General features: G+C 37.6%; 1 protein-coding gene across 1 annotated transcript; it reads left to right on the top strand.

Annotated features, from left to right (window-relative positions):
- On the top strand, window positions 1-23168 carry LOC127634424 (eukaryotic translation elongation factor 1 epsilon-1-like). The gene is made up of 4 exons (XM_052113976.1): window positions 1-92; window positions 11110-11307; window positions 21989-22084; window positions 22506-23168. The coding sequence occupies exons 1-4, from the start codon at window positions 9-11 to the stop codon at window positions 22647-22649; spliced, it is 522 nt and encodes a 173-aa protein (XP_051969936.1). The 5' UTR covers window positions 1-8; the 3' UTR covers window positions 22650-23168.
- The last annotated feature ends 2872 nt before the right edge of the window (window positions 23169-26040 follow it).

The following is a 26040-nucleotide window of genomic DNA, read 5'->3' as shown; positions in this document are numbered from 1 at the left end:
TGATCAAGATGGCGCTGCTGGAGTTGAGCTCGCTGGAGAAATATCTAGTATTAAAGAAGCCCAACAAATACAGCACACAGGGAGACAAAAAGGTGAATATATACGTTGATTAAACATTGGAGGTTATATATGTGGAGTTTTGAGCCTTTAATACTTTATAAAGATGTGTTTATCTGCGGCAATATGTCAGATATGTCTGTTCATATAAATGAATGAATGACGTGTACGACAATTCTTAATTTCTTTGTGTGAGATTACAGATTATCATTTAACAGTCTTTTATTATTTATTTTTAATATTCTTTCATACATTTTAGAGCTTAATGGTGTTTAGATGATTAAAAATGCACCCCTGTAAAAAATAAATACAAATGATATATTTATTATATGACTTGTGGCAAAACGAAACTGACAGCTGTCATTCACTATCTTCAACGAGACATCATAGCGATTTTATGTAGGCCAAACTTGTGAGACAGTGTGTGCAACACAAAATATCTACTGACATTTGACATTTTTCATGAAAAGTGTAGGCCATATATATTACTTCATGAAAATAGATGACATAAAATCTGTAATTTTTTTTCTGATTTAACAAAAAGTGTGAAGAGAGATCCATCAACTATTCTTCTGTGAATCCCAGAGCTTATTTTTAAATCATTACTCTGATGGGTAGAAACACCAAAGTCATTAACACAATTTCATAAGTTGTTGGAGTGTATGTGGATTTATAAGAAGTAGTCTACATTTTAGATCTTTTTTTAATGAAAAATATAAACTTAAAACAAAAATGTGAGATATGAATGTTTCAGATTTTATATATATATATATATATATATATATATATATATATATATATATATATATATATATATATATATATATATATTACATTTGCAAATAGAAAAGTTTTGAATTGAAGAACAGGGAGCCCTGCAATAATGTCATGGCCCACACAAATCCCCCGATTGATCATCGTGTCAGCCTGAGACTGAATTGAGAAAGCAATTGATACATCCTAAATAGATAGAAGAACTGTGGTGAATTTTCCAAGAAGCTTGGAACATCCTATCTGCCAACAACCAAGAAAAACTGTATCCAGTTGTGTCTAGGAGAATTGTTGCTGTTTTAAAGGCAAAGGTGGACACACAGAGTATTGATTTAGCTTTTTATGTTTACTGGATTTTGTATGGCATTAAGTGGCATTATTTTTGAAGACATCCTCACTATGCAACATTTTTCACAAGTGCCCAAAACATTTGCACAGTTTTGCCAAATGTATATATATTTATTAGAGTCCGACTGATATGGGATTTTTGAGACAATATTTATTTTAGAGAGGGAAATTCACAGATTACCGATATGGTGGCTGATATAGTTAATTTTTGAACTGGAATGAAAACAGACCTTTTCTATGTGGATTGTGCACTGATATGACTATGCAAAGGTCCTCAGAAGGGTGCTTTCTTAAACAAATATTTTTATCAAAGAATATTTAACATTGTCAACAAATTCTAGAAATGAACACTGAGAAAATAAAGATGCAATAAATAGCTATATAAACATCAGTACTGTATGTTTAGTATCAGTCAATGGCTGATCATTTAAATAAATAATACATTAAAATTATAACTAAATAAAAATCAGTATTGTATGTTTAGTGTTAGTCAATGGATGAACATTTAAATAAAGAATAATTAAAAAAATAAAATAAATAGCTAAATAAATATCAGTACTGTTTAGTATCAGTCAATGGCTGACCATTTTAATAATAAATTAAAATAAATAGCTAAATAAACTTCAGTAGTACTGTTTAGTATCAGTTTAACGCTGACTATTTTAATACTGCCTGTCAGTTAGGTGCAGGTTGTAAAACAAGAAGCATTTACACCTCACCAGTCAAGAAATAAACAGCAGTGTTACACCATATTCTGCTATACAAGTTCAGGGTAAACTTTCAACGGTGGAAAACCAGACTTTTAAATATTACATTTTGTAAATGCAATGACTGGAATTGTTCGGTTGAAAGGGTTACCAAACTGCGAATCCTGAACATAATAGTTTGGTGAATACATGTTTACACATCAGCTTCCACTTGGCTGACAAGGTATGAAAGTAGCTATGCGGTAAGCTAGTAAACTATAAGCTCGTTGTTATAGAGAGTAAAAGATGGATGTCATTTATTTACTTTCCAGCATTGTGTCTCATCAACTAGGTAACAATGTAGCATGAAATCAACACTCAACAGACACAATTCACCACCGCACCGTTGTCTGCTGAGCTGCACAAAGATGCTCTGATGTTTCAATCTGCTACATTGACGACTGCACTCCCAAACTATAGCTGTTGTTTTTACCTTTCCAGTATGTATTTCACAAACTAGTTAGCAACTTAACTAGTTGACACCGCTTAACTTCGCACCGCTTAACTTCGCACCGCTTAACTCTGCACTGTCTGCAGAACCGCCGTCAGCTCTGTAAACAATGCAGTCGGAGCGCACCCTGCTGGACAAACTACGTTTTGACACCAATTCTAAATCACCCCAAGGATTATATTCTGCATTATATGTTCTGAAAAATGTTCTGTTTTCATATCTGTGCATATGGACAATGTGTATGCCGATACGATATATCTGTGAAAGTCTAATATCACCGATAAATCGGTCGGGCACTAATATATATAAAACCAAGTGCTTTCAGTGTTCCTGCTAAATTGTAAAACCTCTTTAAATGAAAACAGTTTAAAAGCTCTGTCTGATTAGTTTAGAGACATGATTTCATGACAGAACTTGAATCAAAATGTAAAATACTTTCCTAAAACAGCTTAGCCGATGTTCTTCTTTTTTTTTTTTTAAACAAGAAAATCAGTAAACAATACTTACACTATTCTTTTATTTTGGCTAAACAAATTAAAAAGAAAAAACACAAGAAAAGCGCTGTGAAAATTGTATGAAATGACAAAATTTTCATGCACTCACAAATTTTACCTCCAGACAGATTTGTATTGAAAGCTGTTGAAATATGTTTTTTTTCTTTCTTCTTTGCTTAAAGGTGCACTTTTTTCCTCATTTAAAAAGTTTTTCTTCAACAGAAATGAATTTTAATTTTGAAACATGCATCTAAAATCATGACTACTCACTTGAAATTAGTCATAACAGTAACCTTATAAAGTCATAACAGTAACCTTATAAAAGTTGATTTATTCTACATGGAGATGGTCCACACATGAGGACAGCCATGCTAGAATCACATTACCAGCAGAATACTGCTCATTTAATCTCAGTGGACCTTTAATCTTACAAGATCATCAAAGCAAATAATTATCAAATACATATCCATAACTGTTTTGATAATAATATTGTTATTTTTATTTTTGTGATGTGGAATTGTTGACATTGATTGCAACACTTAAGGCCCAGGTACACTTCAATTTGCGCGTTCTGTTCCGTCTCGTGAGCAGTTGTGTGCGCACAGATTTGCAATTATACCTCACGCTGATGAGTGCGAATGGATGCGTTCGACTCATGCGCAGTACAGTTGCTTTGTTATACGCTTCCAGGCATGCATTTACAGGACATCCACTCTGAAGGATATAGAAGAAAAACTGAGGATCCGCCTTTAGTGGAAGCAAGAACAACAACAACGAAACGATGAAGAAGGATATGTTCTTCGACTACTGCTTGACAGTACAGCCCAACTGTGCATATTGCCACCTCGTGGACTCTTCTATCTCAACAGTCAACATTGCGCATTTGTGCACAGTCCGTGCAGACAGAAAAATCATGCTGCACACAGACACTGCGTGGACGTCCGCGGATACTCCTGATGGAAATTACATCACGCGGACTGTGCACGGACCATCGTGGAACACGGACAGGCGAAGTATACTTTGACCTTTAGGCCTAGGTCTGTTTTTGGAAGGATATTAGGAAATGTGTCTAAAGATGTGATTTGATTAACAAGTTGAATCTTAGGACTGATAACTGTGAGTGTATTTATTTTAATACTTGGAAACTGCTCAATGTACAAAATGTATTTATTCAAATCTGAAATTAATCAATAGCTGGGTGTAAAGGGATTAAGGGAAAGGAGAATACGAGAACCGGCTTGACAATTTAAATAATATTTAATGAAAAACTTAACCCAAAAGACACAAACACACACATATGACAGACAGCTGCTCATAAACGGTCTCTCTCTGTCGCACCTCTGTCCGCAGTCAGCCTTTATCCCTCTCGGAGGCTTGATTAGCCTCATAAGGGGCTGGATGTGTAGAATCACGACCTGGCCCCGCCCTCCGCCCTGTCACACCATTTTCACAGTCAGGCCAAATGAGGGCCTGCTAGTGCGTGCCAGGGCCAGTTCCATTCCCACTGTCACATCCATGGCTTCATTGTGCCTCCTCAGGGCTTCCTCGGGGCAAATGGCAAAGCACTTTTGACCCGCCGATTACCTTTGGGGCAAATAAGGCCAACTGGGAATTGAGGCAGTGTCAGAGTTTCACTGAGCCAGGTCTTACTTTACACCAAGCAAAGACCAAAATATGCAAACAGCAGTTTCAGTCTCCTCTATGTTGATTTCTAGGGCTAGCTTGTCTCCAGAGTCTGATACTTCAGCTTGAGCTTTCTCTTGCTTTTGAAATGTGTGGGGTGTGTGATGTTGGCATCATGGTGTTGTATTAAGGGTTTCTTTAAATACAGTCAATCCAACGTTTCTTGAAAGCCTTTTACAATAAATTAAAACTGTTGCTTCAATGGTATCAGGACATGGACGCTGGCCTGCTGGATCTAACCTCATTGCCATTTTCGCCACAGATGCTTCCTCGCATCGCATTGCATGCCCATACCGCCTCACGCATCTCGGCTCAGATTGGGGTGACACCGAGCACCTTCTGTACGTCCGTGCTGGCCACACATTCCATACTTGTAAGCCCAAACCAGTTCCCATCGAAGCATTCACTTCTCCATTGGGTTTAATACCAGCTGGTGCTTCCTCGTCGCAGAGCAGCATTCAGTGCCGTAGATTGCATCCGGCTGGACTACTGACTCGTATATATTCGACTTTTAAGTGCAACAGGATCTTGCGGTCGCATAATACTCTGGTGACTTGCCGCCATTTCAGCCAGGCCGCACTGACACAGTGTCGGGCGTCTTGGAGGGAATCACCATCTGCCGAGACATTGGAGCCGAAGTACTTGAAAGCAGTGACTTTTTTTTAAGTTGCTGGTCACGCACAGTGATCACTTGATCTCCACACTCAAGGTATTTTTGGTTTTCACAATGTTCAGGCCCATCCCATAATTGGTCAGGCACTCATTCTAGATCTGTGTCTTTTGCTCAAATCCAGGCCAGGTCGCATCTGCGAGCATGACATCATTGGTGTATAGGAGTGTCCGTGGGTGTGGAGTCTGGATGTCATTTGTTGGCATACCTTAGATGGGGATGAAAAGCAGTGGCAATAGGGCAGAGCCCTGGTGCACTTCCACCATGATGTTGAATGGTGGTGATACTCTCACAGGGCATCAGACCATGTTGGATGCTCTACCTTATAGAAGTGGGAAGCAGTGGACTTATAAATCTGGTACTCCATGCAAGTAAAGTGAAAACCAGATGAGCTAATGTGGGTCCCCGGTGGTTCTCCATCAGTTGGCACACCTTGTGTGTTCTTTTTTTTTTTTTTTTTTTTTTAAACAAGTCAAGTATCTGGGACATTGGGTTTTCTTCTGAAGAAGCGGCTACTGATCCTGGTATTCATGAATGAAACTGTTTACTTGCGTTCTTTTGATCGGGTCCAATAGTGTTTTTAACCGCCCCATCCTTCAGTAACAGATCCTTTGCCATGCTTAAATCATATTATGACTTGTTCACAAGCAATCCGCGCTTATATGAGCCAAAAAAGATGCACATACATGGTCAAAAGCACTGTGAAACAACACAAACTCATCAAAACGGTCAAAGACGTCCATCATGCGTTGGGCTGAAACTATTAGTTGACGTTATCGACGACGTAAAAAAAAGAAAAATTGTTTGATCTCAATTTAACGTAACATGAGATGGGCTCATGGGCTCATGTTTTTAGCGCTTTTAGAGCAGATCACATGCATTGTGGAAGAAATAAAGTACTAAATGTCCAAGCATTCGTGCATGTCTAAACATTGGTAACCGCTACAAATTATTATACAAATCTACAAAGGTGGCACAGTATAACAGAAAGGAGTGGACAACATTTTAAAAAAAACATATTAAAGTAAAGCTTTTTTATTAAGATACTATGTATCATTGTATATCAAATATAAATATAGAAGTCCATATCAATGACAATGATTTGATCTCATTATCCCTTGTGTTCATTTAGTGCAAAACTTTAGGGAAACATGCCTTTTTTATTTTTAAATTGATTTTTATTTAATGTCTTTAAAAATATTTAATCTTCTTGGCTAAAATGGCTGTTTGCATGAAATGATTCCTTTTGAAAAAAAAAAAACTTCTGAGCCATTTCAGTACAAATACATAATTATCAAGATATTTATTAAATATTGTCAATAGGCTGAAAAATAGAGATATCATTTTTGAAGCCATATCACCCAGCCCTATTATACTGTATACAAAATACACTTATATTCAATATACATTCTCTAAAAGCAAGTCTAAATATCTAGTATATTCTTCTCAAGTAAGTCTTGTTTTTTTTTTATTTTTAGATCATTTTAAAAGATTATTTTGATCTCTTTATTGTTTGTAAGCACATTTAATACAACCTTTTAAGTCACCAGTGACGGAAGTCACAGAAGTAGAGAACGAGACATTTTTGCAGCTTGGTTTCAATAAAAGCTTTTATTGCATTGGGGATTAAGTTTTGCTCTCTGAAATGTATAGTAAGTTTTTATTGTAGAATGACCTCTTAAACATCATATCAAGGAAATTTTGATTCCTTATGACATGACCCTTTTAATCTTACAATTGCATACCAGTCCACAGTAATGCTAATGCTTTATCTATACAATACCTCGACTGTATAGGTTTGAACTTGGTTCAGAAGTTCCATCTACCCTTGCAGGGCCGTGTTCAACGTCTTTGCCTTATGTTGTAGAGTTTTATTGCAATGAGGTTATTGCTCTGATGGGGTGTTCTATCAAGGATTTGGCTGCTTTACAGGAGTTAGATCCAGTAATTGGTCAAGTGTTGCAGTTTTGTCAAGGAGCCTGATAGCCGGGGTAAGAAGAGTGTGATGTGTTTTCGACTGGAAGTAAGCAGTTGTTGCAGCAGTCAGAGCGGTTGGTGGAAAAAGAGGGGGTGATTTGCTGTGTGATACATTTGCCTGGAGAAATTAAAGAGACCTTGCAGTTAGTGCTCCCTCAGTGCCACCAGGAAGAGGTGCTTTGGGCATTCAGAATGGCCATGGGCATCCAAAGCAATTTTTTTGGGCCACCTATGGATTTTTTATTTTTTACCTTTGAAAAAAGGGTGAGCAGTGGTGCCAACAGTGCATAAATGTCCTAAGTAAGGCCATTCTGCCAAATATTAAGTCTTACTAAGGTACTCTTCCAGCCTCTCATCATGGGATCCCGGCAATAGATTTTACCATTTTGGAGCTTGCTAGTGATGGCACAGAAATTGTACATATTCTTACTGATGTGTTTTCTAAGTATACATTGTGTAAGCAACCAGAATGAGCCTTAGTACCTCGGGGAGTACCGCCACTTGAAAATTTGAATATTCTCACACATGAGATACGTTCGTAAAAAATCACCGCCAGGAGGCACAGAGGGACACTTTTGTCACCATCGTTTAGTAGTGTGAAGAAAGTGAGGGATATTATGATTAAATTGTTAATATTATTATTTGTTTTGTATTTTAAAATTTGTATGTGTAGAAGGTGATCTAACAACGCTAAATTAATGGCAGCATTAAAAGATATAGCTTAATTAGCTCCTGAATTTATATAAAGAAAAAAATGCTCGAATGTCAGCATTTTACAATAAATTAAAACTGTTGCTTCAATGATATTAGCCATTTAATTATCTTCCTTAAAATTCAAACGAAAATACATTGTGAACATTCATAATTTAATTTGTTAGCCCTAATGAAAATACAACAACAATGTTTATAATTAATGCCGTTTACCCATGTTTTAATTGAGCGGGCTAGTCGGTAGTGTTACACTAGAAGTGTTACACACTCATAAGCGCTATGAAATATATGGAACATATACAGTATATATTTGATATGTGTTTGTGTGTTTATTTTGTTGTTTTTAAATAATATTTTTTAAAGTTACAGCGGTTTGTGTGGAGTAGTTAAAAACTACAAAAAAAAGTTATTTGTAAGTCACGTGGACTGAAAGCTCAGGGGTCTTTTCCTGGAAATCAGGGGTTCGAGAAAAGCTTTACTTATATTTTTGTCTGTTTGGATACATGTAGAAAGTAAACTACACCCAGCAGATTCACAAAAAAACATTTTGTGCTTTGGCTTCTATTGACACTGTGTCCTGTAAAATCAATGTTGGTCATTTGTTCATATTATACTGTATATACTTTTTACATGGTATTTAACTTACATTTGTCGCCACAATTTTGTTTTAAATGTAAAATCATTAGTGATACAATCGCATGGGGCGGCAGCGTTCATGATTACATGATAAAGTGTATTACACAACTTAATTACATTAAACATTAGCCTACAATAGTGTGAGAGTCACAATAGAGTTTAAAATGATTGCTCTTTGTCACATTGGATTGTGCACGCTGCAGTGTGAAATGGTGCACATTATCAAGCAAAATTAACGCCACGTTAACTTGTGCATCACGTTCGTGATGGTCTTGTCAGATTATGACAAGAGTATAAAATCTGAACGTCTTTTTCTCATCAAAACGCTGCTCCCAAATATCATACGTCATTATAAAATCAATCAGTAATTTAATGAACAACAAACTGCCAGAATTAATAAAGCCCTACTGAGTTTATTATTAGTGTAAATAAATGTTTTCAATGCATGTTTGCTAATGATCAATCATGTTCTTGCCTGGCAACATGTCAGTCCTCACTGTACCTTTTTCAGCTCAAATAAAAGATGTAAAGACTCCTCCCCCCCATCGTGTTAAGGTGTGGATCGCTGAAGCTCTGGGTGTTTAAAGCGTATGTCTGTTGAAATATTTTTTCTAGAATATCTCGATAAAAAGTGTTAAAAGTGTTCTAATGTCCTAAATAATGCACTAAACCTTTTGGAACATGGATCTGTCCTGACGTCCTCTACAGATCAAATAATCATAGTTTCACCATGGTATTTTGTAGTAAAATAATTGTAACCACAAAATTAAACCTAGTTACTATATCAACACCATATTAATGCTGTAACACCATTGTTAATATCATCAAATCTATGTTTTTGTCATAAAACCATGTTTCTTGCATCTAATGGTTATTTTGATAATTGATTAATTTAACGATTATTAGAACGATCAATCGACTATGTGGTCGATTATTGCTACGATTAATCATTAGCTCTTATCCAACTATTCATCTTGTGCCCCGACTTAAAAGGTTGCATTAAACATGCTTACTAAAGTTTCTGTTCACTTTAATCCATCTTTAACTCGTAAAAAACTGTCACCTGTATTATGATTCAATAAGTCGCGAGCCATCACGTTATAATCTAGCTGCAGCAAGCGTGGACGCTCGAGGGATGAGCGTTGCCGTAACCGAGTGTGCATCAGAGAGGTGCAGTTTAAATCACTCCCCTTTAGATTGGGACATTCGCACAACTCATAGAAGAAGTGTAATAATATTAGTATTTGAACTTTGAATAAAGCTATAACGCATTGAATATAACTTCATTAAAGATGTAATGCCGGGTGTTTCATTTAAAGTGCTCCGGCTCTGCTTATTCCACAACGAGAGTGCTTCTGAATTGACTTATTTTGTATTTTTGCATTATAATTACCTCATACTTTTTGATCTACATCACTTTAAGCTGTTTGGAAAGTTCTCTGGGAATGAGGTGGTTTATTTAGTTAGACCGGCCTGTGAAGAGTGATTCCACGAAAGGGTCAGGCCTGGAAGATTGCCCTATAAATCTTGCGTCTGATGAAGAAGACACAAGATTAAATTTGTTTTGAGGATATTTCAGATAATTTGGCCATTTTTGACGAGTTAATACGATCTCCACCCAGTTCACTCGACAACATTGAATAAGTTGAGCCCTTGCAAAGTGCTGTCCCCTTTAGACAGTCTGCTAGGTCTACAGCCGGGTACCATTCTTATCTTCAGAGATTGCCACAGTCTGTGGTTTTTATTTGTGCATTCCCGACAAGGAAAGCCAGCATGTTACTATACAGAATTAATTTTCCTTTGTGTAAGGCTATATACTGCCATTGATTTGATAAATTAAGCCATGTTTCTAAGCACACCATTACATTGTTTGCGGGTATACTGTACAAAGTTTTCTTTTTTTAGCCTAAATATACTAGACATTTTGAAATATATAAGTGTTGCTGTATTAGTGTTTTTGCCTACTGTTCACAAGTAGAGGACAACATGTATTATTTTAAAATGGATGGAAAGGTTGCAAATGTATTCCAGTTTGTAGATGGGTCGTGGGTTATGTATCCACTTATGATATTCAGTAAATTGTCAAAGGTAGCTCAGTAGTTTTCTGTGTTGTCCAATCAGGGGAATTGGCTTTCTTTTATCCTGGCTGGCCCAAACATAAAAGTCAATGAGTTCAATTTTTCTTTTTTTTTTTCTTTTTTAAGAAAAAAGGTATTTCTTTTTAATAAAATCTTGGTTATCTGATCAATAGGGCTCCCCTCAGACCTACATGAAATTTGAGGAGTGGCATAGTCTTGGATTACCCTTAGGGTGTCACATAAGCCAATCACACGAGGACAGCACTAAATACAGGTGTAAACAAAGTCCAAAATGTTTTGTGATCTGATCACTCAAACCACATTCAGAGATAGTCGGAAATGCAAGTGAATAAATCAAATTGGTAGTGTGATCACTTGTGATTTGATCCGCCAAGTTAGATGTTGATATCAGATAGAAACAGGGCCAAAGACGCCAAACTTTAGCTTGTTAGTAGATGTTTAACAGTATTTATTTATCTAATTTCAGGTCCCTGTTCTCCAAAATGGCAATAGACCAGTATTGGTTGGTCTGTACACCATAGCGGCCCATCTGGTGCATGAAGCCAAGAGAGCAGAGCTGTTAGGAGACAGTGCTGAGCAGAGAGCTGTGGTTCAGCAGTGGCTTGAGTACAGAATCACCCGACTAGACGGCTGTCCTAAAGATGAGCTCAAACTTATCCTGAAGGTAACAATGTATTTGCAGTTATTGCAAATTAACTTTTTTTTATTTTTTATTTTTTCTTTTATTTTTTCTTTTAGTGTCTTTTGAAATGTTTGAGAAGTGTTCAGAATGCCTTGACAGGCAATTATTACAGCAGTTACAGTGAGGAAAATAAGTATTTGAACACCCTGCTATTTTGCAAGTTCTCCCACTTGGAAATAATGGAGGGGTCTGAAATTGTCATCGTAGGTGCATGTCCACTGTGAGAGACATAATCTAAAAAGAAAATCCAGAAATCACAATGTATGATTTTTTAACTATTTATTTGTATGATACAGCTGCAAATAAGTATTTGAACACCTGTCTATCAGCTAGAATTCTGACCCTCAAAGACCTGTTAGTCTGCCTTTAAAATGTCCACCTCCACTCCATTTATTATCCTAAATTAGATGCACCTGTTTGAGGTCGTTAGTTGCATAAAGACACCTGTCCACCCCATACATTCAGTAAGAATCCAACTACTAACATGGCCAAGACCAATGAGCTGTCCAAAGACACTAGAGACAAAATTGTACACCTCCACAAGGCTGGAAAGGGCTACGGGGAAATTGCCAAGCAGCTTGGTGAAAAAAGGTCCACTGTTGGAGCAATCATTAGAAAATGGAAGAAGCTAAACATGACTGTCAATCTCCCTCGGACTGGGGCTCCATGCAAGATCTCACCTCGTGGGGTCTCAATGATCCTAAGAAAGGTGAGAAATCAGCCCAGAACTACACGGGAGGAGCTGGTCAATGACCTGAAAAGAGTTGGGACCACCGCTTCCAAGGTTACTGTTGGTAATACACTAAGACGCCATGGTTTGAAATCATGCATGGCACGGAAGGTTCCCCTGCTTAAACCAGCACATGTCAAGGCCCGTCTTAAGTTTGCCAATGACCATTTGGATGATCCAGAGGAGTCATGGGAGAAAGTCATGTGGTCAGATGAGACCAAAATAGAACTTTTTGGTCATAATTCCACTAACCGTGTTTGGAGGAAGAAGAATGATGAGTACCATCCCAAGAACACCATCCCTATTGTGAAGCATGGGGGTGGTAGCATCATGCTTTGGGGGTGTTTTTCTGCACATGGGACAGGGCGACTGCACTGTATTAAGGAGAGGATTACCGGGGCCATGTATTGCGAGATTTTGGGGAACAACCTCCTTCCCTCAGTTAGAGCGTTGAAGATGGGTCAAGGCTGGGTCTTCCAACATGACAATGACCCGAAGCACACAGCCAGGATAACCAAGGAGTGGCTCTGTAAGAAGCATATCAAGGTTCTGGCGTGGCCTAGCCAGTCTCCAGACCTAAACACAATAGAGAATCTTTGGAGGGAGCTCAAACTCCGTGTTTCTCAGCGACAGCCCAGAAACTTGACTGATCTAGAGAAGATCTGTGTGGAGGAGTGGGCCAAAATCCCTCCTGCAGTGTGTGCAAACCTGGTGAAAAACTACAGAAAACTTTTGACCTCTGTAATTGCAAACAAAGGCTACTGTACCAAATATTAACATTGATTTTCTCAGGTGTTCAAATACTTATTTGCAGCTGTATCATACAAATAAATAGTTAAAAAAAATCATACATTGGGATTTCTGGATTTTTTTTTTTAGATTATGTCTCTCACTGGACATGCACCTACGATGACAATTTCAGACCCCTCCATGATTTCCAAGTGGGAGAACTTGCAAAATAGCAGGGTGTTCAAATACTTATTTTCCTCACTGTATAATTTAAAAAACCTCCAGGGTCCAAAATTAACATTTTGCCACACCTGCCAAACAAGCCCAAAAGTCTGGTTCTGGAAGTCAAATAAAATTTTCCATAGGGGACTTTTAACGATAACTTCTAATATATACAGACAGACATACCATGAGCTCGGAGGTTGTTAGTCAATAGTATATGTTTCTGCTGAAGCCTTCAGCCTATGTTATTTCAACTTAATTGATTAAAAATCGTGTTTAAAAGCATTATGCTTGGTGAAGAACTACACAGCCTATGATCCATCATCAGAGAATCTCAGCAAAGAAAGTGCACCAAAAGAGCTCTGCAGTGACCGCCCTCTTCCTTCATGTACTGTGGATGATGCAATCAAGTCACTCTCCTTACACTCTCAAACAACTTGGATATTTGCATATATCTAAATATTTTACAATATACAGAACTTATATACTTAGTTCTATATTTAAAAAAAACTATTGGTTTACATTTGTTGATTCTATTTACATTTCATTAAGACATTCACAATGCTTTATGGGATTGCACATGCACAGTCTTGTACCTTTTGTTTGTAATGTTTTGATTCACCTTGGAGCTGGTTGGTGTGGTCCATGGCTTAAACTATTTTGGGAAGGATTTTATGAAATCATTATGTAAAAAATGTATGGGAATTTTTTTCAAGATGGCTGAATAAGTGGGCACTGTTGCGCTTTATGAATGAAGTAAATTCTAGAAAAAAAAAATACTCTTGGTCATAAAAAATAAATGCATGTGACAGTGGCAATAATTTGCTCATTGTGTTGCTCGAAGCTTCTGAAACGAGAAACAGCACCTGTCACAAACACGTGAAGGCGAGCCATCATGATTTCATTAATATGAGGAAAATTCCACAATGTTTCTGTCACCACATAGAGTTCTGTTGAAAATGATCCTAGATCAACTTTTGATTGTACATTTTCCACTGAGGTAAAAGTTGTTAGAAGACATCCGAGTAGTGACAGATGCTTTTTTTACTAGATGTTTTGATTTGATTCCCTCACGTCACTTACATCAGCGACGATCAGATTAGTATTCCTCCAGTTTCATTTAAACGTATTATGTTGCAGTTCCTAATAAAGTTACCAGCCAATTGGCATTTTATTTACTTTCATCTAAAACAAAGCCATTCATTGACGAGACATCCTCTCATTGAGTCTGATGAGTGTCTTGAAGAGTAACTTCACTCCAAACAGACGAACTCATAATCTGTATGGTCACCCAGGTTTCTGACCAATCACAGGAAAGGGCTAGATCAGAATCATTCACACTGCTTAAATTGACATGCTGAGGGCAGCTGAGGTCACATGCTGTCTTGCGATCAGTTCATAAGGTATAAAGCGTCTGTCGGTGGACAGTGAGAGGCATTCTCGTTAACACAGAAGCTCAGTAGGACAGACGCCTCTCGGCAGTAGCTGTCAGTGTGTGGCGCTGTGCGTGTCTGGAGCAGAGCACTGCTGATCGCTGCTTAATAGTGGCAGTTTAAACAGTAATGAAGGGCTGATGTAGTGCCCACGGCACGCCACTGTCTCACCAACTCGCAGCACTATGAAAGCCAACTTCACAACATTTACAGCAGGACAAACAGGAGTGCCTGCAGACACTGCAGTAGCTGCAATATTCAAGGGACAGTTTAAAATGGCCTGGATGAAACTTAAACTGGACGGGTAGAGTCTTCACAAGGGTAATTGACATGCCCTGCAGTGTGAAATGCTATACTCCATCTAAAATTGTTTTAAACCTCATTTTGCTAATTCTTTTAGAAATGTTGTTGCTGCTTTAATGTAATGAGATCATTAAAGGGATAGTTCAACCAAAAGCCTCATACTATCCCAGATGTGTATGACGTTTTCTCTTCAGCAGAACACAAACAGAGATTTTTAGAAGAATATTTCAGCTGTAGTGACATGCAATGCAAGTGAATGATGGCCAGAACTTTGCAGTATCAAAAATCACATAAAGGAAACATTAAAGTAATCCATATGACTTCAGTGGTTAAATCACTCATTGAGCACTGTATTAGAAACACTATGGTCCTAATAAAGTGCCTGACGTGGTCTTCTGCTATTGTAGCACATTCGCCTCAAAGTTCGACATGTTGTGCATTCTGAGATGCTATTCTGCGCACTACAATTGTACAGAGTGGTTATCTGAGTTACCGTAGACTTTGTCAGCTCAAACCAGTCTGGCCATTCTCCGTTGACTTCTCTCATCAATAAGGCTCCACACAATGTCTGATTGTCAAGACTCGCCTTCCATCATATATTCTCAGATTTGTTTTTGTTGTTTAATTCGTTTTTATATCCATTTGCAGTATCTTTATCCTCTCAGTGCTCTCAATGTGCAGCAAGTCAGAATTACTACTGTAATGACTCTAGAAAAAGGGCTAGTTAATATTCATAAATAAACAAACCTGCATATTAATCTGAATGTATTTTCAGCATGTCTGAAAGTTTAAATTCATGAATGTTTAGAATTGCCAACAACTCACCCTTCAGAGGCCATGCTTCATGCTTCAAGGGCTGGGCAAGCGCTCATTTATTAGAGTAACAATGTATGTGCGGTCGGCCCTGAAAAGATCGGCCCAGATTTAAGACAAATATCGGCTGATTTAGAGTGGTGTCTGATCGATCTGTGCGCCCCTAGTTACCGAGCATTATAACCGATTTAAATATTTGAAGCAACTCGTTGCATTCATGTAGAATTCTGTTGCTATGTGGTAGCAGGTCTGCATATATAATACATACAAAATTAGATAGTTTTGAATCTTTAATTCTGATTTGATGAGTTGTTGTAAAATGCAAATAAATGTACACTTGACCACACAGCCATGTTGCTACATAAACCGTTTACAGTCAGACTAATGATGTATATTACTTAGCAAAATAATAGTTTATTCCATTTATTAATTATTTATTGAATATTTTTCCTTTTTGTCATATTGCAGTTGCCTCCATTTTCTAAATGCAAAGGGCTACAGGGCAGATTTTTTAATTCCGATTCACAAGCTCACAATTCCATTCAATATCGATTTATAATGGTTTCTTTTGGTTATAATATCCAGTTGCTTACAAAATAAACAGTAATAGACTGTAAAAACAGAAAGGGTATTAAGAGACAGTATTGGGGGGACTGGGTAGCTCGGCAAGCAAAGATGCTGACTACCACCCCTGGAGTCATGAGTTAGAATCCAGGGAGTGCTGAGTGACTCCTAAGCAACCACATTGGCCCGGTTGCTAGGGAGGGTAGAGTCATATGGTTTACCCTCCTTGTAGTCGCAATTTAGTGGTTCTCACTCTGGATGGGGCGTAAGTTGAGTGCAAAGATCGTGGGGAATAGCATGATTCCCTCCACACGTGCAAATTCTTTGCAGTAACGCACCCAGCAAGCCACTTGAAAACATGGCTAACTGTCTCGGAAGCGGAGGCAACTGAGATTTGTCCTCCACCAACAGAATTGAGGTGAGTAACTGCACCACCATGAGGACTTAGCGAGCATTGGAAATTGGGCATGTCAAATTGGGGAGAAAAAGGGGGGAGAAAATTCCCCCCCAAAAAAGATAGACTCGTCTTGGACATACATTACACGGAACAGATTTTACTCTCAACTGTGAAAGGATCTCGCCGCTTAACATTTCATGACTGAACTACACAATTACTGGTGAGTGAAATGTAAACATTTACCAGCCAATAGCCAAATATTGTCACTTTAGTCGCATGTTGCGAATTTGGTTGCAAATGCGAGTGATTTCCTCTCATTGTAGTAGAGGGTTGCGCACTGAGTGAAAGATCGATCTTGGGATTTAAGAATCTATATCGAGATCATTCAAATGAAGATCGTGATTAATTGGGAAAAACAATATTTTACCCCCCTCTAGTTTTCACCATGGTGAAAAGGTGGATTGCTTTGTGTAGTACCTGTAATACTGTAACCCACACCCTCTTGTGGTTTATTGTTTTATTTTACAACTGTTCATTCAATCACATTTTAGAGCCAGAACTTTCAGTTTAATAAAAGGCCTTTAACAATGCCTCAGACTGCAAGATTGCAAAATGTTAAAGATACTCTAAACACTGCAGTGATTTTTGGTGAAAACAATTGTAAAATAATGTAGTCAGAATAGCTAGTGTAGGGAGATGAGTGTGTGTAAAATAATGTCTGATCTGAACACCGTTCACTGCCTCCATTAGCCCTCAAGACGGCGTGCTGTAGTGTGCAAAAGTGCTGAAGATGCTGCTGTCCCCTGAGACTTGTTCAGACACACACACACTATCCACCCCCGCTGTAGTATGCAGGCTGTTGAAAGTTTCACATCAAACTCCTCTCGCTCTATTAACTGAGGAAGAGAGATGGACTGCCTACAGACACCTCTGTGTGTTTAGTTAAGAGACATTGTTTTGTGGCTTTATATATTATCCTCTAAGTGCCTGTATTCTGACATTAAGCTTAACATTCAGGATTCCTACTCTCATGAAAAAGCTAGAAATCTCATGGAATTTTAACACTGCAATTTTCATACCTAAAAAATAAAAATAAAGTCATTGACATTTTGATGTTTAAAGTAAACTGTATATAATTTTGCACCACTCAAAACACAAGATAAGAAAAGTAAAACAAATCATTTTTATTCCAGAAAGAAACAATTTTTATTGGGTCTTTCTTCTTTCTGCTTTAAAGTGCTTTGTGTCACCCTTAATATACTTAAAACTATTCTGTATTCAAATTATACCGTTTTAAAGTGTGCAACAGGCATGGCAATGCCTCTAGGAATGAGCAAGTCAAACACAACTCCCTTCTACATACTGTTCTTGTATTCAAATGAAGAGTTAACTTGAAACTGTAATAAGTAACTCATAAAGCCCATATTTATCAGTCCCACTAAGATTTACTGCACTTTTCTTGATTATTGTGGCCCCAAATTACTGTTTGAACCTTTGCTTTTATCAAAAATATTTTGTTTTATATGCAAATATTACATCGCCTTGATTTTAGCTTGATTATCTAAAATAAGTGCAATATTGAGGACTTTAAATTCTATTATTTTTTGTATTATTTTTGTAACAAATTTATGAAGTGAACATTTGTGTCTCATTTGCTGGTGCACAGGGCATTTTATGAGCAATCCAAATGAACTCTGACTGTCATCGACCTGCACTGCGCACCACACTCTCCACCAAATGTTTAGACCAGAATTTTGATAGTGAATGCAATAGCATCCAGGCCAGGGGTCAGCAACCTTTGGCATGTGGGTAATCACTGGCACTCAAGCAACAGCGAGAGACAAGAAGTCCCTCGCACCTGCATGCCAATTTATGTAATTGTTACTCATGATCAAGTGTTTTTAGTTATGAGCTGTATGGGAAGCGAAGCAGTATTAAAATATGACGAGACTGTAGTGTGTGCAAGCAATTCGTGCATTACAAGGCAGCGGCGCAGATCAGTTCAGGTAGTGCTCCAATTTCAATGAAGTTAATTTTCAACGCGAGTAAACGTGACTGCTTGCTTCAGCCACGCTACATGTTTGGGCAAAAGAGAGCCTACATTTTCATATTGAAATTTTCATATATGCTCTTGAGCAGGTGTTTCCACTGAATTAATATCGTAAGTGGTGATCTAGCGCTGGAATGTGTTATTTTGAATGTTGTGATGAGTGCTCGTTGCAGCTCTTAAAAGTGATGTTGAGGGACAGGTAACCGCTGCAATTTTTTCTTTTGCATACATTCTACTCACTCCTCTGTTTCACAGCTTGTGCTCTTGTCCAGTAAATGCAAACAAATGTGTCCCAACTCACCATGGTATATATCCGTACAGCTGTAACCTTGCATTATTCAAATAAAAAGTTATGCCAAGTAGAGCTGTCTGAAATAACGTGTTAATTGCATGCATTTAATTAAAACGTCTTAACATGTTAATTTTTCTTAATAGAAATTAACACATTTACCGTTAATACAACATAAAGCAGCATAAACACTTGTTGGGAGGGCAGAATCTTTATAATGTGTCTGTGTCTGCCCAGAGTCATTACAGTGACAGACACACCACAACAACGCTTCCTTGTCAGTGATAAAACGATGGAGAAATGACCTCTTAGCACTATTATTTGATGTACAAAACAAGCCCAAATGGGACTTGTGATAGAAATCAAGAATTTTCAGCACATTATAATTACCACTGAAGCATGCCAAGTCTTAACTATCGCTCCGCTTTTCCCATGGAATTCAAAGCAGCACAAGACACTGGCATTGACACTCTGATGCAAATCATTAGCACAGCTTCATGATTGCTGTAGGAAAGTGGATAGCCAGTCTACCAGCAGATAAATAGTGTGGCGGATGAGAGTTTGAGAGATTTAATGCCCATTGCAAGGAATACTAAACCTATGGGGACTAAAGGCATCTTTACACAGCCAAGGTGGCACAGAAGCTGCATCTGAAGGGGCAATTAGGTGTATTTTCACAGAGCAGGAATAAATGCATTTACGCAGCAGTTGCAAATGCATAAATGATGTTATGAGATTAATATTTTAAATGTAAAATTATGAATATAGATTTAATATTAAATTAATGAAAATATGAATGAATACTCAACCTGTGGGGACTACTTTTTTCAATAAGTCAACCTCCCAATTAGACTTTGGGAAATATTTAATGTTACTTGAATAGGTGAGATTTTATTGTGGAAGGCTATGTTTGGAAAAGTTAAAGCATTATTTTGTTACGTATTGTTTAGTTTTCTTTCTAAAAAATGGAAATAAATGCATTTTAAAAGGAAAATAATTATATCAAATTTCAGCATTTTCAAAATCTGCAAATTAATCGCGATATAACATTTATTTTATTATTAATCGCGATTAAAAATATATATATATATATATATATATAATCGACTGATATCCCTAATCCCAAGACAAATAAGAACCAGGAGATCTTTGTACTAAATGCAAAAACTTTACCACAAGACAAATTAGTCACCATGTGTAAGAAACAGCTGATCCTTTTATTTATTACAGACTAACAAATTGCTAAATCCCGAAGGGACTGATTTGTAAACACACAGGAAGAGTCACAAATTATAGGCTGTGCCAAACATGCTGTCTAAGATGAAGTGAAAAGACATGTTAGCCTGCAGTAATTGGGTACTCAGTCATGTAGTTCAGTCATGACAACTCTCAGAAAGATTTAGCATGTTAATGCTATGTGGGGATGGCCTCATTTATAGGATTTTGGTCTTTGTGGACTAGACCTGCTACACTTCTGATGCTACATAGTACGGAGACTTGCTACTGCTAGAACATACGCAAACATACTGAGTTATGCATTTATTACATGCTTCTGCACAATTAGACATAAATACAATCCCCCAACAAAACAGAGTAGCTGCACAATTGCATAACACAAAGCACAACCCCCCAAACAAGCAGGTCTATCACCAAGACTTGTGTACTGCTGCTGCTCTGAAGAGCCATGTGCACAGAGTGTTTGCTAGCTAAGTGGGCCTTGGCATGCTTGGACAAACAGCATAACGCGAATGAAACTAAATGTCTATGTGTGGCTGGGCCTGCTTGGCCAAAAGGCTTAAACAGCTAGGGACCTGACTCCAAATGTGTATCTGGACCAGGAAATCACAGAGCTTATTTAAGTAATGAATTAGCCTCGCTATGTGTGGATTTATTTAAACCAATAACCTAAGATGGCAATGTGTGCTAGTACATGATTTGGCTATGGATTACCTTGATAAAGACATGCTTTTATGTGTGATGGCCAAAAGTAGACCTTACTGTGCAAGCAGAAAGAAGTTAAGACCCCAGCAACAACCTGAGCAAATGGCATTTAAAAAAAAATAAATATCGTATCACGCTGCAGTGAAACTAGCTTACTTGCAAACTGAGCAAATTCAAATGTTAGGCAAAGAGAGAGTACACATGTTGATTGGCCACTTGATTACATGTCAAAGGACCTATCAGCTTACACCATGTAAGCCGATTGGCTTGACATCCCATGTGAGCGAACTGGTTGCTAAGAGGTAAAAATTTACCTCAAGCAAGCAAGAGTTTCATGCCTGAATTTAAATTTTTCCAAATCTCTGTTTAAAACTACCATTTCTGACCATGTGAATACCCAATTTTAAAGCCATCTTTATCCAATTCATATACACAGATATAGGCTATTCACACTAGTAAAATGCAAACTGCTGGATTTAAAGTGATTTTAACCTAGTGCACCTCCTGAGATGTTCAGAGATCATTTGCTGTCCTCACATAAAGAACAAAACTGTTTGCAGGCCACTGACATATTAAAATGAGAATACTCTTCATATGCGTGTTCTATTAGAATCTCATGAGTGGCAGAGCGCCTTCTCATCAAAGCAAATTCGTGCAAGCGACATTTCTTTCATCAGTTCTTCAAAATATAATTAAATGTAATCCTTCAAGCATCTAAGCAACATCAGCAACAAGTCACTCTGAGATTTACAGGTCGGCAATCAAATGAGCTAAATTACACGCCACTGTGCACAAAAAAAGTACCTTCTTTTTGGTTAATTTCATACCCTGGTTTAGAGTAAAAGAAGCGCATATCTTGGCACATGTACTGGTATATGTAGGTTTGACCTGTTACTGCAGTACTTGAGCAGGATTAACGTATTGCGCGAGTCAAGTCTTACTTCAGAAGCCTAAATGCACCTATATTTTAGATTTTAAAATCTTTCATCCAATTTAATTGTGGTTGTCTACTACTACTCAGGTGATTGAAATGGCCAACTTGCGTCACGTAATTTACATGATAGGCTACCTTCAAACTTTCTAAGTGCTTCCTAATATTGATACCGAAGCAGCTGCATTGTTAAAAAAATGTAATTCCCTTTATTGGGGGCACAGTGGTTCCATAGTGACCTCCTTTACACTTGCCTTGCAGGAAATTAACCAGTATCTGGAGGACAAGGTTTACCTGGCTGGGAACGTCTTCACCCTGGCAGACATTTTCATGTACTATGGGATTCATCACATTATTGTAAGTGTTTCCCTCAGAGCTATACTGAAGTGGTTTGAGAGACTCAATTAAACCCAATTAAAACAGTCAAATGCTTGAAGCTCATGAAAATAAACCTGACACAGCAGAAGAGATGAGACGCAGTGATGTATTTTTCCAGGACAACAGCCAAGCAAGTATAAGATGCCTGAAGGAGCCCATTGAGAGAGAAAGAGAGGGATGGAATGAGAATTTGAGAGAATAGAAGATCACATGTTTACATGTCAGCGTTTGTAATTTACTTACTGACTGAAAGAGAGTTGTCATTACACAGAATGCATTGGTGTGTCACTCACTTTTAAACCCTGAATATAAGGTTAGATAGACCCACTGGATGTCTATAAGGTAATGCCCATACTTTTTCATTTAATATTCACAGCCTCATTATTCTTCTCTCTCTCAGGTGGATATGGCCATACAGGAGAAAGAGCATTATCTGAACGTCACAAGATGGTTTGAGCATATCCAGCATTATCCAGGTGTACAACACCATCTAGCTCCTGTGGTGGTTCTGAGGAACAGACTTTACCCCAGTGGTCACCACTGAAACTCTTTATAACTTCATTCTGGGTTGTTAAATAACCCAGACCTTGAGGACACCATATCAACCCCAAGCTGACAAACAGAGCTGTCCCATTTGGTCAGGTGTAACGCCCCAAAAGTGATGTCAATCTAACCAGTCAGGACAATTAAAGCAGGCTGGTCTTTTGTGTGTGTGTGTGTGTTTTGTTTTATGTGCTTTGCTTTGATGTTTTTTTTTTGTTTTGTTTTTTTTGTTTTTGTTTTTTTGTTTTGTTTTGTGTTACACAACTGGTAAGGACAATTGAATCAGTCTGAAGCAGTTATCAAACTGTGTGTGGTTTCTTAGAGAATGATTTGTTACAATTGTGTGCATTGGGTTAAATATTAATCATATGCTCAGCAAAAACAATGAGAGCAAATGACTGGTTCAAGCAAATGTTTCAAAACAAACTGCTTATTGGAAAGCAGTAACTTTATTAATAACCTGAATATTTAAATGTGTAAATTAATTTAATAATCAAAATAAAATGGAATGTCCAGTTTGACCCTCATTGATGTCCTTTGATCTCCTTTCTCTCTTCCTTCAGTTGATATTTTCTTCCGCAGTTTGTCTCTTATGGTCACAGTGTTGTGTGTTAGTGTGGGCAGTAGTCTGAGTTTGACAGCATGTCATGTTTGTGCTCTGGGGCAGCGGGCCGACGACCAGCCGTAGCCGCACAAACAGCGCTGGTGTGCTCTGATCCTCGTGTGCTCTTCACTCCAACTACAGCTAGTGTGTCACTCATCCCACAATTCTCCAGCACGGTTCCTTTATTTAGACACTTTTGTTTTCCAATAAAAATGATGTAAATATTCTTTAAACAAGATCAATTTAGTATTTTTATATATATATATATATATATATATATATATAAAGAAAATAGATCTTTGGATTTTGAAAATATCTCTTTTTAAGAATGAGCCTCACTAAATTCATTCTAAAATCATTTGTGTGTAATACAAGAAAAAACTAATTGACAATGAGGTAAGAAAAATAAAATTCATTAGAGATATATATAAAAATATTAAAAAAAGTTGTAATATGCTATTATGTTTTGCTTCTCAAGTAAATTGCACTGGAAAATGATACAATACAGAAATACTGGTTAGGATTTTGTTTTGTTTTTTGTCTTAGATGAAACATTGTCAATTTAGCAAGCATTTTTATTGACAATCTGCATATGTAATTGAATTGACACAAATGAAAAAGCATAAAATGAAAGCATATTTATTAAGAGTTCAAAACAACCATGATTTTACAGTTCAAAGAGACTTGTTTCTGAGAATATAGTTAGTAATATAGCTTCATCAGTCATAAACTATGTGTTAAACATGAAACATTTCAAAGCATCTTTCGTGGAACGAAATGTTTTGTACAACAGACAACATGTGGCCAGTCTGGTTTGGAGTTACTCTGTCAGTAGACCTTATGGGGAAAAATCCTCTTCTTATGAAAGAGATATGTCTTTTTGCACATTCATTTATCTGCTGTGCATATGCTGACAAAAACATGCCTCTGTTCTTATTATTATACTTCCTTTCCTGTAAGCCGTCTTTATGAAACATCTGCTGTTCTCAAAGCTCGAGTTTGTGTTATTTAATGTCAACAATATGTTGTCCTGTGCCAGCACATGAAAAAGGGAAAACAGAACAATTAGTGTCCTTTTTTATTGGTATTACTGCTTCTGGATCTATGACGCATCCCTTTTTTTTAACAGAATTCAAAGAATTTCCAGCTGACATTCAGTGTGTCCATTGAGGAATTGCAGTGGAACAAAGCGATATGTGTTTGTGGAAGTGCAAACTGAAGAAGCGACAGAAACCTTGTAGTCATCAGAACAGGCCTTGTGACCAGATAATGGAGATATCCACACTGGAGTCTCTGTCTGCCTGTTTATTTCTGTCTCCAGAGTTAATTGGGTGGCTAATCTAAAAGAAGCTTCCCTCATCTAGATGAAATTTATCGCCTCTTTCACATCTACAAAAGATGACCAAACTGCATTTAGCAGATGTTCCTGAATGGAGAGCTTAGAAGAGATTTCAACTCGAGTTATCCTCAAAACAGCAGTTTAGGTGTCATGGGGTCACTTTCACTCAAAGATAAAGAAGATAAAAGCTGTTTTAAGTCATGCATGATTTGAAATATCCACATCAGGAGGTTTAGGATGCCCTAATTAGTTTGGACCTTTGTCCTGTATGCAAAATTAGAGGCAATTCGAGTTAAATAAAACTTCTGCTCCTTCATTGAACTCTGGCAATTATTTTCCTTTGCCTCCAATTCCCAAGAAGAAAACGTTCAAGGGGTTTGGGGCATCAGCTCTCACTTGGGGGTCCGTCTCACAGCTTGCCACAAGGTTAATGGTCAACGATCCACCTATCAATTCTCCAGAAGGCTGCAGAACAAGTAGCACAGCAGGAGATCTGCGCTGTAGTTCTGAAAAGATGAGTGCTCTAACAGAGTAACATATGCTACATGGCCAAGAGTATGTGGACACCCCCTTCTAATAGCAGGTTAGGTTATTCCAGTAGAGAATTGTGCTCTTCAAACTTTGAGTTTAATGCATCAGAGCACCAGGCGCTGCTGTTGAGTGATGGAGGCTGTATGTGTTCCTATTACTCCCAAATGTTATTAGTTAAGGTTCAGGTCTGGGCTTAGTACAAACCAGAACAGTTCTTACATACAAGACTCAGTAAACCATTTCTATATGGACTTGGTTTTGTGCAGAGGGACACTCTTCAAACTTGGGTTTAGAACTGAGAATCCATTAGGACACTGTTTTACAGCATGAAATGTAGAGTGTGAACAGTGTTGTCCGATTCTTGAACACATTACTCTTATAAGATGGTTCTTTTGAATCTACAGCTAGCGCAACAAAATGCATGATCAGTGGACCCCATTCCTCAAACAGATTCTTAGTAAACGGGTCTTTTGGATCTAAAGAGTGACACATTCAGATCAACAAGTGGAGCCCAATACCCAATAAATACAAGTGTTGTCTGATTCCCAAACAAATAACTCTTATTAACTGTTTTTTTTTTTTTTTATCTACACCATGAAACATACAGTGTAACCAGTGTAGTCTCATTCCTGAAGGAACGACTCAGCTCTTTTGAATCTACACCTCGAAACGTATTCAGTAGCGTGACCAGATTAGTCAGATTGCCAAATTATTCCCATGAGCCAGTTCTTCTGAATCTACATCTTAAACAATACTGCTTGAACAGTGTTGTCCGATTCCTGAATGAATGACACTTATAAGCCAGTTCTTTTGAATCTACAGCACAAAATATACAACACAACCAGTGTTGTCCAATTTCCGAACAAATTACTCTTATGAGCTGATTCTTTTGAATCCTCTGCATGAAATGTACAGTGA

The sequence above is a fragment of the Xyrauchen texanus genome, chromosome 41 (assembly GCF_025860055.1).
Source record: "Xyrauchen texanus isolate HMW12.3.18 chromosome 41, RBS_HiC_50CHRs, whole genome shotgun sequence".
NCBI classification, from domain to species: Eukaryota; Metazoa; Chordata; class Actinopteri; order Cypriniformes; family Catostomidae; genus Xyrauchen; species Xyrauchen texanus.
The sequence above is the reverse complement of the archived record's forward strand: the minus strand, read 5'-3'. Positions and strand labels throughout refer to the sequence as shown.

What these genes read in the sequence shown, in the direction of transcription:
- LOC127634424 (XM_052113976.1), top strand. Translation starts at nt 9, where the DNA reads ATGGCGCTGCTGGAGTTGAGCTCGCTGGAGAAATATCTAGTATTAAAG. An exon ending in AGCTCAAACTTATCCTGAAG is followed by an intron (nt 11,308 to 21,988) that starts GTAACAATGTAT and finishes CTTGCCTTGCAG; the next exon opens with GAAATTAACCAGTATCTGGA. An exon ending in ATGGGATTCATCACATTATT is followed by an intron (nt 22,085 to 22,505) that starts GTAAGTGTTTCC and finishes TCTCTCTCTCAG; the next exon opens with GTGGATATGGCCATACAGGA.